General features: G+C 47.4%; 2 protein-coding genes across 3 annotated transcripts; one reads left to right on the top strand and one right to left on the bottom strand.

Moving 5' to 3' along the window:
• Positions 1-4,306: 4,306 nt before the first annotated feature.
• On the bottom strand, positions 4,307-5,643 carry LOC120659034. Of its 2 annotated transcripts, none has more exons than XM_039937111.1 (2): positions 4,787-5,643; positions 4,307-4,717 (listed from the first exon to the last, which is right to left on the bottom strand). In XM_039937111.1, exon 1 carries the CDS (start codon positions 5,602-5,604, stop codon positions 5,101-5,103), a length of 504 nt encoding a protein of 167 aa, XP_039793045.1. In that variant the 5' UTR covers positions 5,605-5,643; the 3' UTR covers positions 4,307-4,717; positions 4,787-5,100. Both variants share the same exon structure in this region, with proteins under 2 accessions (XP_039793045.1, XP_039793046.1).
• A 6,727-nt stretch (positions 5,644-12,370) lies between these two features.
• LOC120662086 (RNA pseudouridine synthase 6, chloroplastic-like) lies at positions 12,371-16,168 on the top strand. The gene is made up of 9 exons (XM_039941178.1): positions 12,371-12,673; positions 12,758-12,886; positions 12,989-13,243; positions 13,355-13,436; positions 13,874-13,989; positions 14,081-14,135; positions 14,220-14,331; positions 14,801-14,970; positions 15,244-16,168. Exons 1-9 carry the CDS (start codon positions 12,456-12,458, stop codon positions 15,547-15,549), a joined length of 1,443 nt encoding a protein of 480 aa, XP_039797112.1. The 5' UTR covers positions 12,371-12,455; the 3' UTR covers positions 15,550-16,168.
• Positions 16,169-16,965: the final 797 nt, after the last annotated feature.

Raw genomic sequence — 16,965 nt, 5'->3', positions numbered from 1 at the left:
AAAAGGCCGCCGCAGTCAAGGCGGAGGTACAGCGCTTGCTGGACGTGAAGGTCATCCGCGAAGTCAAGTATCCAACTTGGCTCGCAAACACAGTGCCCGTCAAGAAGAAGAACGGCAAATGGAGAATGTGCATAGACTTCACAGATTTGAACAAAGCTTGCCCAAAAGATGACTTCCCTCTCCCACGAATTGACAAAATCGTCGACGACGCTGCAAACAGTCAGCTGATGTCACTCCTGGATTGCTTCTCTGGATATCACCAGATTTGGATAAGAACAGAAGATAAAGAGAAAACAAGTTTTATAACCCCCTTCGGCACTTACTGCTTCGTAAGAATGCCCGAAGGTCTCAAAAATGCCGGCCAGTCATTTTCAAGAATGACCTCCAAAGTCCTGGAGCCACAGTTGAAAAGAAACATCCTAGCCTATATTGACGACATCGTCGTCATCAGCGCAGCACGACAAGATCACATCTCATATCTGGCAGAAACCTTCGCAAACCTTCGAAAAGCAAACCTGAGCCTCAACCCCGAAAAATGTGTCTTCGGGGTACACAAGGGGAAGGTCCTAGGATGCCTAGTCTCAACAAAAGGCATCGAAGCCAACCCAGACAAAATCGCAGCCTTCTGTAACATGAAAGAACCAGAGACAATTAGGGATGTGCAAAAACTCACGGGCAGAATCGCCGCCCTAAACAAATTCATCCCATGCTCGGCAGACCAAAGCTTGCCATTCTTAAAGGTCCTCTGAAGCTCCCAGAAATTTGAATGGGGGCGAACAACAAAGAGAAGCTTTCAACTCCCTCAAGCAATACCTTCAGAACATGACCAAATTAACCTCCCCGGACCCAAAGGAGATACTCTTGCTATACATTTCGGCCTCTCAGAAGGCTGTGAGCGCCGCATTAGTCATCGAGAGAGAGAGACAGATGGCACTCGCAAACAGTACCCAGTTTACTTTGCATCCGAAGCTCTTGCTGGATCCAAGTTGCACTACTCATAACTTGAAAAGATAGCCTATGCGGTTATCATGGCCTCTCGCAAGCTTCGCCACTACTTCGAAGCACACAGAATCATAGCCATCTCTGATCAACCTCTACACGACCTGCTACACAACAGAGAAGCTTCGCCAAGAATAGTAAAATGGGCTTCAGAATTATCAGAGCTGGTAGTGGACTTTGAAAAACAAACAGCAATCAAATCCCAGGTTCTGGCTGACTTCATAGTGGACTGGACATCCCCCGAAGCTCAAGAAGAAGAACCAGCAGAAACTTGGACAATTCACTGTGACGGAGCTTGGCAGAACGAAGGTGTCGGTATCACAGCAATACTCGAGTCACCTTCAGGAGCGAAAATAAGATACGCTGCCCGCCTCAATTTCGACCAGTCGGCACCATCGACAAACAATACAACTGAATATGAAGCTCTCCTGCTCGGACTCCGCAAAATGAAGGCACTCGGACATCAAAACCGTGTCATCAAGACAGACTCGAAGGTCAATGCAGACCACATAGAAAAAGAATTAGAAGCCAGGAAACCTGAACTTATCCAGTATTTGGAAGCCGTAAGGGCAATGGAAAAACATTTCAGAGCCTTCACAATCATCCACATCCCTCGCGCCCAGAATGACGAAGCTGACAGGCTCGCAAAAGCAGCTGGTAGAAAGCAGCAACTCCCACCAGATGTTTTCTTTGAAGAAATCTCTACACCTTCGACTAGGCCGAAAAAAGAAAGCAAAATCAACGCAATATTCAATGAAGATTGGAGGGCACCAATAATGGCTTACCTTCGGGGACACTACGAACCTTCTAACGAAGGAGAAGAAAAAAGACTCTCTCAAAGAGCAAGAGGCTATGTCATCCCGCAAGGCGAGCTATACAAGTCAGGGGTAGTAACTCCTTGGCTCAAATGCATCCCAGTCGCTCAAGGCGTCGAACTCTTAAATGAGATCCACTCTGGCATCTACGGATCCCACATAGGCATTAGACCCCTCGCAGCGAAGGCTTTTAGACAGGGCTTTTTCTGGCCATCAGCACTAAAAGATGCAAAGAAAGTGGTCAAAACATGCGAAGCTTGCCAAAAGCTGGGCCCAAAATCCAACAAACCTTCGGAATCATTGCAACTGATAGCCCCCGCGTGGCCTCTCCAGCCATGGGGAATGGACCTCGTAGGCTCCTTGCCCACCGCTCAAGGAAATTACAAATATGCAGTGGTTGCCGTAGAGTACTTCACCAAATGGGTCGAAGCTAAACCCTTGATAAAAATCACCTCCGAGGCAGTTCGGAAATTTTTTTTGGCAGAACATCATATGCAGGTTCGGGGTACCAAAGGAGCTCACGGTAGATAATGGCAAACAATTCGACTCGCAGCTATTCAAAGAATTCTGCCGAAACATCGGAACCAAACTCATGTTCGCTTCGGTCTACCACCCCCAATCAAACGGGGCTGTGGAACGCGCCAATGGCTTCATCTTCACAAGCATCAAAAAATGCCTCTTCGACTAGAAAAAGGGTAAATGGGTTGATGAACTCCCGAAGGTCGTTTGGTCACACAACACGTCCGAAACAAGAACCACCAAATTCACTCTGTTCATATTACTGTATGGCGCTGAAGCCATGAGTCCAGAAGAATTAAAGAACCAAAGCCTAAGAGCAACCTTCGCACCCGAAGGCAACGAACCTCCGGACGACTCATATCTAATAGAGCTTGACATCTTACAAGCAGCCTCTAATCTGAGCAAATACCAGAAAGAAACCACCAAATGGAGGGACAAGAAAGTGGTCAAGAAGAACATCTCTGTCGGAGACTGGGTCCTCAAGCGCAAGCCAAACGCAGAAAATGCAGGAAAAATAGAGCCAAAATGGGACGGCCCATACCTCGTCATCTCCAGCAAAAGGCTTGGGTCATACCACCTAACCGACTCCGAAGGCAACGAGCTATCGCATTCATGGCATGCTGACAGCCTCGAAAAGTACTACATCTAGCCAAATGTAAAAAGGGCTGGACTGCGAATCTATAAGGAGATCTAGACTCATTAGGTGCTTTTTTCATTTTTATTTTTATTTCGAACCTTCGGGTCGTACTCTTTTCCTCACAAAGGGGACTCCATTCTGGAGGTGAGGTTTTTAACGAGGCGGACCATTTGTAAATTTCATCACTATGAATGAAAATATTTTCCCTATCTCCGAAGCTCTTGACAATCGAAGCAACATTAAAGCTGCGAACTTTGACCGTCGCTTGATGTAAATTGCAAAACTAAGTCAGCTAGGCTCGCTTCCCTCTCAAGCCCAGCATACTTATCCAAAGAGGCCCAGACCTTCGTTTTTTACCAACATGGGCAAGATGGGAGGAGACGTTTTCCCAAAAAGAATTACCCATGTCGCTAAAAACAGCGAAAACACCTTCGCCCTAAAACTAAAGTGCAACAATCACTAAAAGGCAAGGGGCTGTCGACCGAATGTCGAAGCCAAAACACATTCGCCCTAAAACTAAAGTGCAATAATCACTAAAAGGCATGGGGCTGTCGACCGAATGTCAAAGCCAAAACACCTTCGCTCTAAAACTAAAGTGCAACAAGCACCGAAAGGCAAAGGGCTGTCGACCGAATGTCAAAGCCAAAACACCTTCGCCCTAAAACTAAAAGCGCAATAAGCACTAAAAGGCAAGGGGCTACCGACCTAGAGTCGAAGCCAAAGCACCTTTGCCCTAAAAATCAAAAGCGCAGTAAACACCTTTGCTCAGCTTTAAACAAAATGTGCAAGGAAGGGGCGAGACGTTTTTTTTCAAAAACAGGACCTGCACATGCTGTTTAAAGCACGCAGTCACTCATACAAGGCCAAAGCTCCAAACACCTTCGCTCAACCTTAACCAGCATACGCATGGTAGGGGGAGACATTTTTTTTCTAAAGTCAAAAAGCCTGCCCATGCTGTTTAAGGCACACGGCCAGTCAAACAAAGATAACAACCCAAAACACCTTCGCTCAGCATGTGCAAAGTAGGGGGGAAATGTTTTTCTTGAAAACAAGATTTGCCCATGCTATCCAAAGATTACGGACATTCACGCAAGGACGAAGCACCAAAACCCTCATCTAGTTCCAACAATCATCAGATCGAAGCACAAAACCAACAGTTTCACCTTCGAAGCTCAATGGCCTCTGCTCGGACTCAAATAAGGGGGAGACGTTTTCCAGAAAGATAACACATGCTACTCGAAGCTTAGAAGCAATAGCACAAACCAAAGCCCAAAAACAGTCGCCACTCACAAAACTGCAAAAGGCGAAGGAAAGCAACACCAGCACGGCAGCCACCTTACATCAACCATAAAATCAACATTATCCACCCCAACAAGGGCATTGTTCATCACAACTCAGATACTCGTGGCACCACTAGCGTTCAAAAACTCGACAACGCTCGCACCCGGGTGAGCGAAGCTGAAACGCTCCCAGTCTGTCCAAAGTGCAGCAACACCATCGCGCCCGACTCGAAGCGGCGCCACATAAAGTGTTTGACCTGCCGGCACAATCGCCTGGCCAGGGTGGGAATATTTACATCAGAATTTACTTCACAAAAAGTCAAGTTCATCTCAAAAACTAAAAACCCCTAGACCTTCGGGTCTTCTTCGTCGTTATCGCTCCCGATCTGGCCAGATGCCCCAGTGAGTTCTCCAGGATCTACACCTTCGTTGACAACTCCTTTTGCGGCCTCACAAGCTCGTTTGGACTACAAAACAAAGCAGTTAGAAAATGCTCAACACAAAAAGAAAAAGAACCCGAAGGATAACGCCCTAACCTCTTCAAGACGCTGGCGAGCTATGTCACGCAAAGTTTGGCGACCAGCAGACAGCCAGAACCTTCGCAGAAAAGCCTTCTTCACAGTTTGAATTCGGCCACAATAGGTTTCCAACTCCGAGGACTCCGGGAACTGATACCCAGGAGCAGTAATCTTGCCCAGGTCTTGATAGCCTTCATGCTCGAGCAAGGCGAAGGCATTCTCACAAGAGATAACTGCCGAGTTGTCTGAGATATCAGTCAAGATATTTCCCAAGACGGCAAATTCCTTGAGCATCCAGTCAAGAAGCCCATTTAAACCCAGGCCATCGGACCTCAACAAAGGTTCGGCTCTGCCCCGAAGGTCGCGAGCGCATCTCTGTAAGCTTCGTAGATCTCTGAGCTCTTTTCAACTATTTCTTCAGTGGCCTCGCTAAGCAGTTGCGTGTTCTCTCGGGCTTCCTCTTGTAATTTCTCAATAAGTTGATCCTTCTTAGAGCACTCGCCGGAGAGTTGAACAGCGAGACTCTCCGCCTTCTTGGCGTTATCAACACTTTTCACAATTTCCTGCCTCAGGCCCTCAATGGTGGCCTCCTTCGAATCCAATTCTTTCTGCATTTCAGAAACAACAGTATCATGGCGTCGCGCCCTCTCCTCCAACTCTTCGTTCTGTTTTTTCCGCAAGTCATCAAGAGCTTGAAGCACCGCTATCTCCTTTTTGAGCTTCTCGTTCTCCACAGTCAAATGAAGCTGTTCAGCCGCAGCTTCGAGCCTCTTGTCAGACTCCGCCTTCACCCGGCGCAACAGTACTCCCCCAGCCACGAGAGCCTTCGCGTTCATGGCCGCAACCACACGGCCAAGATCGCCAGTGCCGTACACCTCAAGTTCATTCTTAAAATCTGCACAAACCACAGCCGTTAAAATAACTCAACAACGCAAACTCCACCAAAATAAGCAAGATTACCTTCAACATCGAAGAATTCTTTCTCAAGTTGTTGCCCCTTCACGGATGAGGAGGTGCCCTGCGAAGGTGGGGGCACCTTCGCGGATCCAAACTCGATCTCGTGGCTCAGCTCCGCCATCATCGTGGCAACATCTACTTCACGAATCCAAGGAAGATAAGGGTCAACATCCGGCCCCTGAAAATTAAGAGGACGAGGCAGTAGAATCCCACCTAGCTCGTTGAAGCGGTGTTGACCATCTTCGCGTGTGTCTTCCCCCATCAAAACCTCCTCCGCCTCCACCGGGTCCTTGAAAGCCTCGGCAGCAATAACACCAGCATCTTCATTAGCAGCACTCCCCAAAACACCCGAAGGCTGAACGCTCAGGGTCGCGATAACTGTGCTGGCAACCTTCACAGCATCATTCGCCGGGGCAGGAGCTGGTTTAGCAGTGGCCGCAGGTGTAGGCAAGACAGGGTCAATTGTAGTAGCCTCGTCCTCTAGATCAAGCAAGCTAACGCTTCAAAGGCCAGTACCTCTTGATGGGTTAAGTTTAACAACCACATCCCCGATGATGTCCGGTCCTGAAAGAAGGGACCCAAATTGATCAAGATAAAGCTCCATCGATTCTCCTCGGAGAGGGGAGTAACTTACTGTCTCCTCTAGCTCCCGCATAAAGGATTCACTACACATCTCACTATGAGGAACACCACGAAGGTATCAAACTAAGCGATTACCTTTCTTTGTCGAAAGAACTTTCGGAGGCGGACGAGGTGGCTTTGCAGATAAGACCTTTGGGCCAGCCTTCGAGGTCTCAGCATCCGCATAAGAAACTTTCCTCTTCTTGGTGGCGGGGTCCTCACTCGAAGCCCCTTTGTTCCTTTTCTCCGGTTTATTGGGCTCCTCCCGGTCAGGATACTTTACTCCCATAACAGCAAAAGATCGGTTCACCCGAGAACCACTAGAGCAGCAAGCAACAAAAGAATCGTGCTCCTTCGATAAATAAGGCCCCACTAGCTCCGCCGCCCTTTCCTCGATCTCAGCAACAATGGCCTTGTCACTTTTGCCAGGCGGTTTAACCAGCGCAAGCTTCGGGAAGGGAACACTTTCCTTCGAAGCGCGAACCTTAACCTTCGCAAGGGGATTTGGATCCCAGCTGGCAGATAAGGGCCATATATTCGCACAGATAAATTCCTCAATCAGGTCTCTCCCTCCAATCAGCCCAGCAGCCGACCCAAACGCGTCCACACAATCCTTGTAGCCTGCCCCGGACCTCCGAAAATCAGCCTGGCTGATGTGCTCAACTGGAACGACCTTCGAGGCTAAATGATAAGAAACCTCGGCCGGATCACCGGCACTCGAAAAACCAACTTTGGCATAAAACCAAAATTGGGTCCAGTCATCGTCCCATCGGTTCTTCTGGCAATATGAAAGCTCCACCCGATCGATCTTTTGAGACTTGTTGGGCCTCCGGGCCACGAAGGTGCAGCAACCACTTTGAGCGCTAAACACCTCATCTTCGTCCGCAAACCGGACCTTGCAACCTTGAGGGTGAAGCTCATACAGACGACATAATGCGTCAATCGAGACAGGCCCCCTGAAAGTCTTGATGGCCCAGAAGAATTTCGACAGCTGAACGAACGCGTTCGCCGTCAGCTGATGAATCTTCACCTTGAACCGAGCAAGAATCTCCGGAACCACCAGGTCGAGGGGGAATCGAAGCCCAGCGACAAAAAAGTCGTGAAACACCACGCACTCCCCATCTTCGGGATTGGGTGTTTCCTCCGCTTGGGGCGGGCGGCAGATACCCGCTGGAAAATATCCTCTCTCAACATACGACTCGATTAGAGCCGCTGACATAACCGAAGGCCCGAAACTGAGGGTCGGGGCAGGCTTGTCCTTCTTCATCAATTCCGAGGGATCTGCGTCCACGTTCGACAGATCCTCTTCGTCCCCCGAAAGATGATCCTTCTCCTCAGACAAGCTAGCACCTTCAGTGATCTCTTTTGCCGTGATCCTCACACGAGCCATCCCTACGAGAGCACATAACAACTATGAGATTTGCTAAAAAAAACCTTACAAATGATGCAGGCAAGGCGAAGATCCTTCAACTCACAAACCACTTTGACAAGCTGCAGGAGCGGAAAAGCTCGAAGCTCTTGGCAAATAGCAACACTCCACGTGGCAAAGCTCAAGAAAACCAGCATAGCTTCGCTACAGGAGGAAGGCGTGAAAGCGACGCCTCCCCCCCTTATATAGGGGGGGGGGGTGAAAGTAAACAGTGCCACCAACGGTAAAATCGAGAAGGATATCAAACGTCGCCCAACTAAAAATCGACACATATACAAAAGTTACCTTCGGCTCGTCCCAACCTCCGACGGAGGGAGACGTTCTTTGGTTGCAGGTAACGGATACTTCGAGGGTTCGGCCCTCGCCCGCGAGGGGCTACTGTTGGGGGTCACCGTCTCGGATAACGGAGGTTGCCCGAAGCTGGATAACGGGAGCCGAAGGTCCTAAAGGTCGCTGAAGACTGGAGGTTACCTTTTACCCCGAAGGTCAGACGACGCGTCCGAAGGTCTCCGAAAGAAGCCGAAGGTTACCAGAGCCCGAAGGTGATCCCGTCCGCCGAAGGTCCCCGGGAGACACTGAAGGTCCAGTAAGGCGAACGAAGGTCAACCGCTGATCCGAAGGTTACCTCGAAGCTTCGGAGTAGTGTCTCGATTAGGAATCGGATAGGGTAGACAATTTGTACACTCCAACCTGTATGAAATGACCTACGGCCCAGAATATTCGCAGAATATTCTGGGTAGGTAGGGGCATTATGGTCATTATGTAACAAAGGTTAGGGGTATAAATACCCCCTAACCAATCTGTCCTGGACACATGTATATATGAGGGCGAAACTCTGTCACTCTTCTCTATTCTACCTTCGTGTATGCATTTTGATTGGGTCATAAGGAAGCCAAGGACCCAACAGAGAGCACCCACTTGGTGTCACCTTATAAAAACTGCAAGATGGACCTGCCAGAAATGAAAATCTGAACCTGAACATATTTGTTTGTTATCTGTTTCATTTTGAAAGGAGACAATTGTGCTTCGTGCACTAGGTGAATAACTTCTATACCATGAATCATTTCAGGGTTAGAGCAACTGTTACTGCCACACTGGAGAAAGGGGACAGGATCGAAGGAGACAGATGCTCGTCAGTCATGGCAACAACAGTAATTTGACTTTTCAGAAACCCTGGATCTGCATGTGAAATGATTGATGAAGTTAATCCTCAAATTAATTTCAGCAGACAGCGAGATGAAAATCTCTCCTGACCAGGTCAAAATAAATTAACACAGACGGATTCATTCGTTAGAACTGATGATCAGACATAAGTCACATAAACTGCATGATTGCAGATGGTACTTTGATCTCCACTAAACAACGCAGAAATATCTCGGCAGATTTGGAAAGCCTAGTCATCTGAACATTGATCTGACGTCCACACCAGATTACGAGACTTGACTCTCCATTGAGAATCAGAACAAAGTGTCTTCTTCCCCAGCCCTCGACTACTCCTAGTTAGGTTGAGCGATGCTGTGCAGGAACACAGCTTGGAAAGTTCCCACCTAACCTTGTTAGTATACACGAAGGATTCTTCAGGGCGAATCCCAGGAGCTGTTGCCTAGGAGATCTTCGAGGCTTTTAAATTAGCGGGAAAACAGCATCATCTCCACTCTCCAGTACAGGTAAGCTAACAGAATCCTGACCTGAACCACCGAATCAATGATATGTTGGGCCACCCTTTATTTGTGGCAAATCATAGAATGCTTGTGCTAGCCATTCCCATAATTTACATGTCCTAGTTAGGATATCATGACAAGTCCAGGGAAATATCTGTCAGAACCCTGGCGGGACCTCTTAATGACAAACGTGCTCAGGCACAGTCGCGAAATAAAAAAAACCTGAGCGGGAGCCTCCCCGACCAGTGACCTTTGCCACTGCGCCATGAGCTCCTTGGCAGTTAATCCTCAAGCTTACTGCAGGAGGCAGCAAGATAGGAATCCTTCCTGACCAGGTACCTGCCATGAAACACATAAATATACAAGTAACACATTGCTAACATTTAACACTCATAATTAGTGTTGTAAAAGTTGCCAAAAATTTTTGTCCAAAAATGGTGCTGTTCTAATTAACAACGATTAAGACTCGTTTTGAGTCTTATGAAAGCGAAGGGCCAGAGGCAGACTATTATTTTCATCTGGCAGTACTTGTCAGTTGTCATCGACTCGAAATCAATTAGCAAGTTACCAGCTTGATTGGATATGTGATGCTGAGAGTACAAGTAGGTTCTGCTGCGTTGATGAAGCCCTTCTGCTGCTTTTGTCTCCCCGTGTTACTTGCGCGCGTTTGGCTCTGAGAGTCCTTCCTTTCATATTAGTACTTACCTAATCTTCTGCTGGTGGCCTGAGGGTGCCTGTTTGTTTCTGTAAGAGGGTTTAGACCCTGTTTGGTTTCCAAAAGTCTCTAGACTCTCCAAAAGTCTTGGAGCTAAATTTAAGTCCCACTCTGTTTGGTTTTAGAGACTAGAGGGACTAAAGGTCATTTAATAAGTTAACAAAGTACAAAAATACCCCTGCATGCACAGTAAATGAAGGGCATTTGCTGGCCGCGCGCCTCCAAGGCCTGCTGCCGGGTCCGGCGCCTACTCCTCGCTCGCGGCGCTTGCGCGGCTCGCTGACCTCCTCGCGCTCGCCGGCAATTGCGACGCGGCCGCCGTCGCAGCACACCCGCCGGCGTCGCACTCCTCGACGCCTAGAACGCCGTCAACGCGCGCCTCGAGCGCCTCCGCCGCCGCCTCCACGCCCGCTTCGCGCTGCACCTGCTCTCGTCGGCGGCGGCCGACGGGCGCGCGCGTGGCGCTCGCGGACCACGACGACCGCAGCTCGTCGTCCCCTCCGCCCCCGCTCCCTTCCCTCCCGTTCGACCAGCCCCACAGCCGCCTCTCCGCTGCCGCCTCTCCGCCGCCGCGCGCGTCCTTGTTGCCGTGAGCGCCGCGCGCGGCGCAGGAGGTGGAGAGGCGCAAGGAGGACGTCGTCAACGGCGTGTTCCGCGCGGCGCTGGGCCTCTGCAACGCCGAGCTCGGCAGCTTCATGGTCGGACCCGGCGGGGGATGCGCATGTGGCGGCAAGGCCTTGCACGGGCGCCGGCGGGGGCTAGAGCGGGCGGCCTAGGAATGCGCGGGCGGCGGAGGGATGCGCTGTGCCGCCGGTGGGGGCTACAACGGGCGGCGGGGGTGGCGGCGGCGGCGGAGATCTAGGGCGGCGGAGAAGGGCACGGGTAGGGGAGAGGACGAGAGAGCCAGAGGATGTGGATGGGGGGAGGGCGCGTCGGGGTGGGGGAGGGGCGGACCGGGGGTAGGGTAGGGGCAGTAGGTGGAAACATAGTCCAAAAGCCTCAAAAAAGCTCCTTAAGAGGGTCTTCTCCAAAAAAAAGTTTTTACCCCAAAAAAATCCCTAAAAGTCCCACCCTGTTAGGGTTAAAAGTCCCTAAAGTCCTAGAGACTTCTACAAAAGTTCCTCAAACCAAACAGGACGCTGCTGGACTAGTGAAGCTCGCTACGGTTGTTTGCTAAGACCTTTTTCCTTTTTGTTTTCGCATGATGTTGGTACCTGAACTTGCTCTAATTTCGTTGCTCCTGAGTAATGAAAATCCGGCTCTGCCTTTGATGGAAAAAAGTAGGTATGAAAAAGAATGTAGCGATTACGATTAGGGATGAAAGTCAGATTTGAAATTGCAAATTATTTAACTTCTGTACTGCAATCTACTCTATAGTTGTATTTATTTTGGGACAGAGGGAGTAGAAACGACCAATCGAGGTCTATCACCCTGACAAAATCTGATCTTGCTCAGCAGTTTGACCAAAAATACTGTTGGTACTAAAATCTCATACAAAATATGGCAGCAAATTAACATGCATGCCTAATTCTGCCGAACAGCTTCAAAGCCTTCAAAACAAAATGGAAAAGGTCTATATAACCCCCTCACCTATGGGGGTAGACTACATAACCCCCAACCTATGAAACGGTCTATATTACACTCTGAACTTTCCAAAATCGGTCAAATTAACCCCTAAAGCAGTTTCGAAAAATCATAGTAAATCACAGAAAAATCATAAAATAGAAAATCCAATTGTGTTAGACTCCAAACGAGTAGATCTACACAGTGAATATATAATATGGTATGCTTTAGTATATTTTTTGTTGTTGTAGCTTTAGATATATGTTTTTCTTCATAGCTGTAAAAAATATACTAAAGTATACCATATTATATGTTTACTGTGTAGATCTACTCATTTGAAGTCCAACACAATTGGATTTTTTATTTTATGATTTTTCTGTGGTTTACTATGATTTTTCAAAGCTGCTTTATGGGTTAATTTAATTGGTTTTGAAAAATTTATGGGGTGATATAAACTATTTCATAAAACGGGGGTTATATACTCCACCCCCATAGGTTAGTTGAGGAGGTGATATAGACTTTTTCTAAAACAAAATTCACCTAAAAATTTGCATAAATCTGCAGCGGGGGAAAAAAGTTAAATTGAGCGAAAAGCCCAATCTTATCTGAGCAGGCAAAATATCTTATCCGACCAGTAGCCCAACAAAGGCAGCAATCACCAATCAGCGGAGCAACGTCGTTCCAACCCCACAAAAGCCCAAAAACCCGGGCACCTCCCGCCGCCGCCGGCCGGACACGCCGATGCCGAAGCCGGCGGCCTCCGTCGCCTCGCTCCTCCCGCAGCTATGGCACCGCCGTTTTCTTCCCCCTACCCTCGTCCCGCGAGACCTTTCCTCCTTCTCTCCCCTCCTCACCATCCACTCGGCACCACGCCGCTGCTCCCCGCTCCCCCCTTCCACGCACCTCACCGCTGCCGCAGTGTCAACCGCCGCCGCGGTGGAGGCCCCAACAACCACACCGTAAGCTCCCCCTCCCCCACCCTTCTACGATTCCAGCTGCTGCTATTCCCATGTGATAGAACCTGATGTTATCCACTAATGCAGGTACCCAGTGTATGAGCGGCTTCTGCCGTGCCCCTTGCAAGACGACCCTCCAAGAATCGAGCACCTTGTTACTCGGGAGGACGAGATGGCAGGCGATTTCATCTCCAGGTCTCTCGGCCTTCCTCCTCTGTAAGCACCTATCTCCCCATATGCTGCCCCGCGCTCTGTTGCTATATTGGAATGAATTAGCTATCGTAAGAGTGAGTCATGAGTAACGTTGTGGCTGTGAAGGTATGTTGCAGATCTTATCAAGTTTGGGGCTGTGTACTATGCTCTTGTTGCGCCACAGCCGCCCCCATACGCAGCTCCAGAGCATGTTAGGATCTTTAGGGAAGTGACCGATCCTTCAGTCCTGCGCCGGAGGGCGTCCATTAAGGGGAAGACAGTGAGGGAGGCGCAGAAAACATTTAGGGTGACGGATCCCAACCAACCCCTTGAGGCTGGCACGTATCTACGGGTTCATGTGCACCCCAAACGGTTTCCGAGGTAAGGTGTATTGGTTTTATTTTAGTTATTATCTATTGTGGACTACTGCTATGGTGAATTAATGAATCAGCTCGAGTGCTTATGAATATGTTCCCTACTTGATTATGCCAGGTGTTATGAAATTGACTGGAAATCCAGGGTAGTAGCGGTTACTGACGACTATGTTGTCCTCGATAAACCAGCTGCAACATCAGTATGCTTCTCTTTTCCTTCTTTTTCCTATTTGTTGGTACTCGTGGTTTCATGTGCTCTAAACTTCTTAGACCACACATGCTGTAATTCGTAATATGGAATGTGTTTCTGCAACAGATTAGACTTCTGCGTTGTTGAACATATTGTTTATACCTTTAATTTGATGTTGTTTAAATCTTCTATGGATACGATGTTTATTTTACTTAGATGTTAGGTTAACAAAATAAAATTCATTCGAGAAAAAAAAACAAAAAAATCACCTCAATTACAATGTATTTGTATCACCAATGCAACATAGAATGCAGCTGGAAGCATAGTCATGATTTATTTCCGTAAGCTGTTGTAGACGGAAGTTAGAGATAGTCCAACCAGTCATTAGATTATGTTTGAACTTTCCTGAGTTTAAATAATAGCATCTGGCTTATTTTCAACTTTTAGGTGGGAGGAGCAACTGATAACATCGAGGAATCCTGTGCAGTGTTTACTTCACGCGCACTAGGGTTGGAAACACCATTAATGACGACTCACCAAATTGACAACTGCTCTGAAGGCTGGTTTGTCTATCACTTTACTTGTATAATAAACATGTTATGCTAAAATGTGGGAATTAAGTAACTAATGTCAATTTTTTTTGACACTTTGCAGTGTGGTGTTGTCTAAAACTAAAGAGTTCTGCTCGGTTTTCCATGGACTGATAAGGGTATGTTACTACCTGACTGAAATGCAGTGAGCTTTGCATCATGAACCTGTACGGGCAATGCTAAGTTCTTTTTATTTGCAACAGGAAAAACAGGTTAAAAAAGTTTATCTCGCTCTTACCACAGCACCTGTGTCTACAGGAATAATTACGCATTATATGCGTCCTGTTAATCGTGCTCCTAGATTAGTTTCAGAAGGTAACTTCTGAACTGAAATTGTTTGCGTCTATATTATGTAAGGTTATAAGTTCAGCTAATACATATTACATGTTTTGATGTTAGCATCGTTGTCCTGACTTCAAGCATTGCATATGCCTGGCTAAATTTGTGTACTATCTTCTGAACATATGTGCACTGGCACCTTTGTTGAGTTGTGGCCACTTACTGAAAATAGTGAAACATGAATAAACAGTTTACTAATAAGACACGTATATTCTGCATCAGTTATTTGTGCATTGCCGTGTTAATCTCTATTTGGATGTTAAAACACTTCAGAATATACAAGCCCTTGACCTGACTAAGACATGAGTGCTGCATAAACTCGTGGCCTGAGTGCACGCACATGAAGTTTTAAATAACTTTCTTTTCTTAATTTGTTGAGCATTAGCTGCTATGATGAAATCTTTTTATATATCAGTATATTAATGTTTTCTTCATATTTAACCAGACCATATTGGAAAATGGTACCTCTGTCAAATGGAGGTACTTGATTGTAAGAAGGTAACATGGCCAAACTCTTTGATCAGGAAAGCTTACAGTGTAAATGACTCTGGATGGCCCCAGCAAGAAGCTGCCTATGAATGTAGAATCAATCTCTTGACAGGCAAAACTCATCAGGTATGATGTAATTTCTGTCAGGCCGACATCATTAGAGGCTTGATTATTCCCCTTTAGGTTTGTATAATAAAAAAATTCCTAAGCTGACAGCCTGCCGGCTTGGATAACATTAAAGCACAATCGGCTTATTTTTGCCAACGTTTGTGTTTTTTAATTGATTGAGTTATGCTTATGCAATAGTTTTGCCCAGTGCTTTAGTCCTTTCCAGTAATGTGATTTCTTGCTTATAGTACATCACACTAGAGTCTAATTTGGGTTTACATTGTTTCGCAGATAAGGGCACAACTTGCTGCCGTAGGCACTCCAATTATAGGGGATTCTGCATACATGACTGCAGCAATGGCAGCGATGGCTAATCCAAGCATTAACCCATTCGGTAGGGAAAAGCTGAGTTACAATAGTGAAGAGGAGAAAGAAGCTGCCATTGAATCATGGATTGCTGCCCACGGCAAGGAACCAAAATCTGTAATTGGCCTGCAAGCATCAGAGATCTCATGGGAGTACGAGGGTGAACGCCACAGCTATAAGGCAGGGGTTCCATGGTGGCAGCAGGATTCAGTGGAGTCTGATCTGGTATGAGCAAAAGTGGTAGTATAAGGGAATATCTACCATGAACTGTATCCTTTGAAGTTTGAAGTAACACCTTTGGTACAGTGGCAGAGCTTTGTAAGGGCCGAAGGGGGCCATGGACCCCTGGCTTTGCAAATTCTACACTAGATGAACAGTGATTTGAACACTGTTCATTACTGTAGCAACGGGTGCCCCCTCATTCTTCTGAGATTAGAGATCAAGCTCCGCCGGTGCTTTGGTACGCATCCTGGTGGACAAGGTTCTGGAAGATTGCCTCCCAACCGAAGAGAAACTGATGTCCAGATTACTAATAGACGATGGCATATGCCTGGGATGGTATGGCTGGCTGTCCACCAGCAACAAAATACCTAACACACCGAAAATGTTCAGGTTTAGTTTTTCACAAAAGATGAGACCCGGCTGGTGCTGGGCCTGTTACTGTTAAGGTGCCACATCTGTCAGATTGTCACTGTTCCCTTGTTGCGCACATTTTTGTCGGATTTGGCTAGGTGTAGGTTTCTGTAACTGCTGTTGATCTCATGATCTGTACTTTGTTCTTAGTACTGGCCGTATGTAACAGTGTACACGGTCACACGGACACGTAAGAATGGCTGGTTCCGTTTCTTTATTTTTCCCCTTTTGTTAAGGAGAAATGACGGGTACCTGTGCAGAAATTTGTTTGGGCTGCGCAGGTGGTCCAAACTGAACATGGGCTTTACAGAACAAACGAAGCCCAGTGTGGACGGCAGCTTTCCGGGCCTGATTGGTTGGATGTCAAAAGTTGCCAAGTCAAAATGTTGGCATGCCAAATTTTTTTGTCAAAACTTGGGCCAAAATTTTAGAGTACCACTTGATTAGGTGTAAAAAATATAACGATCAAAATTATAGCACCACATGACTTGATGTCAAATACAAACGCTAATGACTATGATTTATACTAACGCACATGTGGACAATTGATAAGGTGTCAAAATATGAAAGAAATTTGTCACTTTGTTAAGGAATTGTGGCCCAAAAAAATTGGCTTCCAACCAAATGAGTGCCGAAGTTTTTTTGGCATTGCCCACATTTTGGCTTGGCACATGTTGGAAGCCAACTAATCAGCCCCTCCATGCGATCGTATTGGGGCGTCACATACTCACATGGCAGCTCATGTTGCCACTTGCAGCAGCTTGTAGAGTCACAGCGACGCGACACGAGACAACCGTGGTAGGCCGACAGCATGTAGGAGTCGGGGTTGTGACGTATGGGAGGCGAGCACAAGGACCTCGGCGGTCGGTGCCCGATCGGCTACCGATCGTGGATGTACGTATTGAATCGTTCGGCCGGGAAGTAAAGGCAAGGACACAAATGTCCTCTGCACAAACTCCCTGGGCCAAAAGCAAAGCTGTCGGGCTCAAAATGTCAGTGAGCATGTACTCCCTC

Source organism: Panicum virgatum, chromosome 2N (assembly GCF_016808335.1).
Source record: "Panicum virgatum strain AP13 chromosome 2N, P.virgatum_v5, whole genome shotgun sequence".
Classification (NCBI taxonomy): Eukaryota; Viridiplantae; Streptophyta; class Magnoliopsida; order Poales; family Poaceae; genus Panicum; species Panicum virgatum.
The sequence above is the reverse complement of the archived record's forward strand: the minus strand, read 5'-3'. Positions and strand labels throughout refer to the sequence as shown.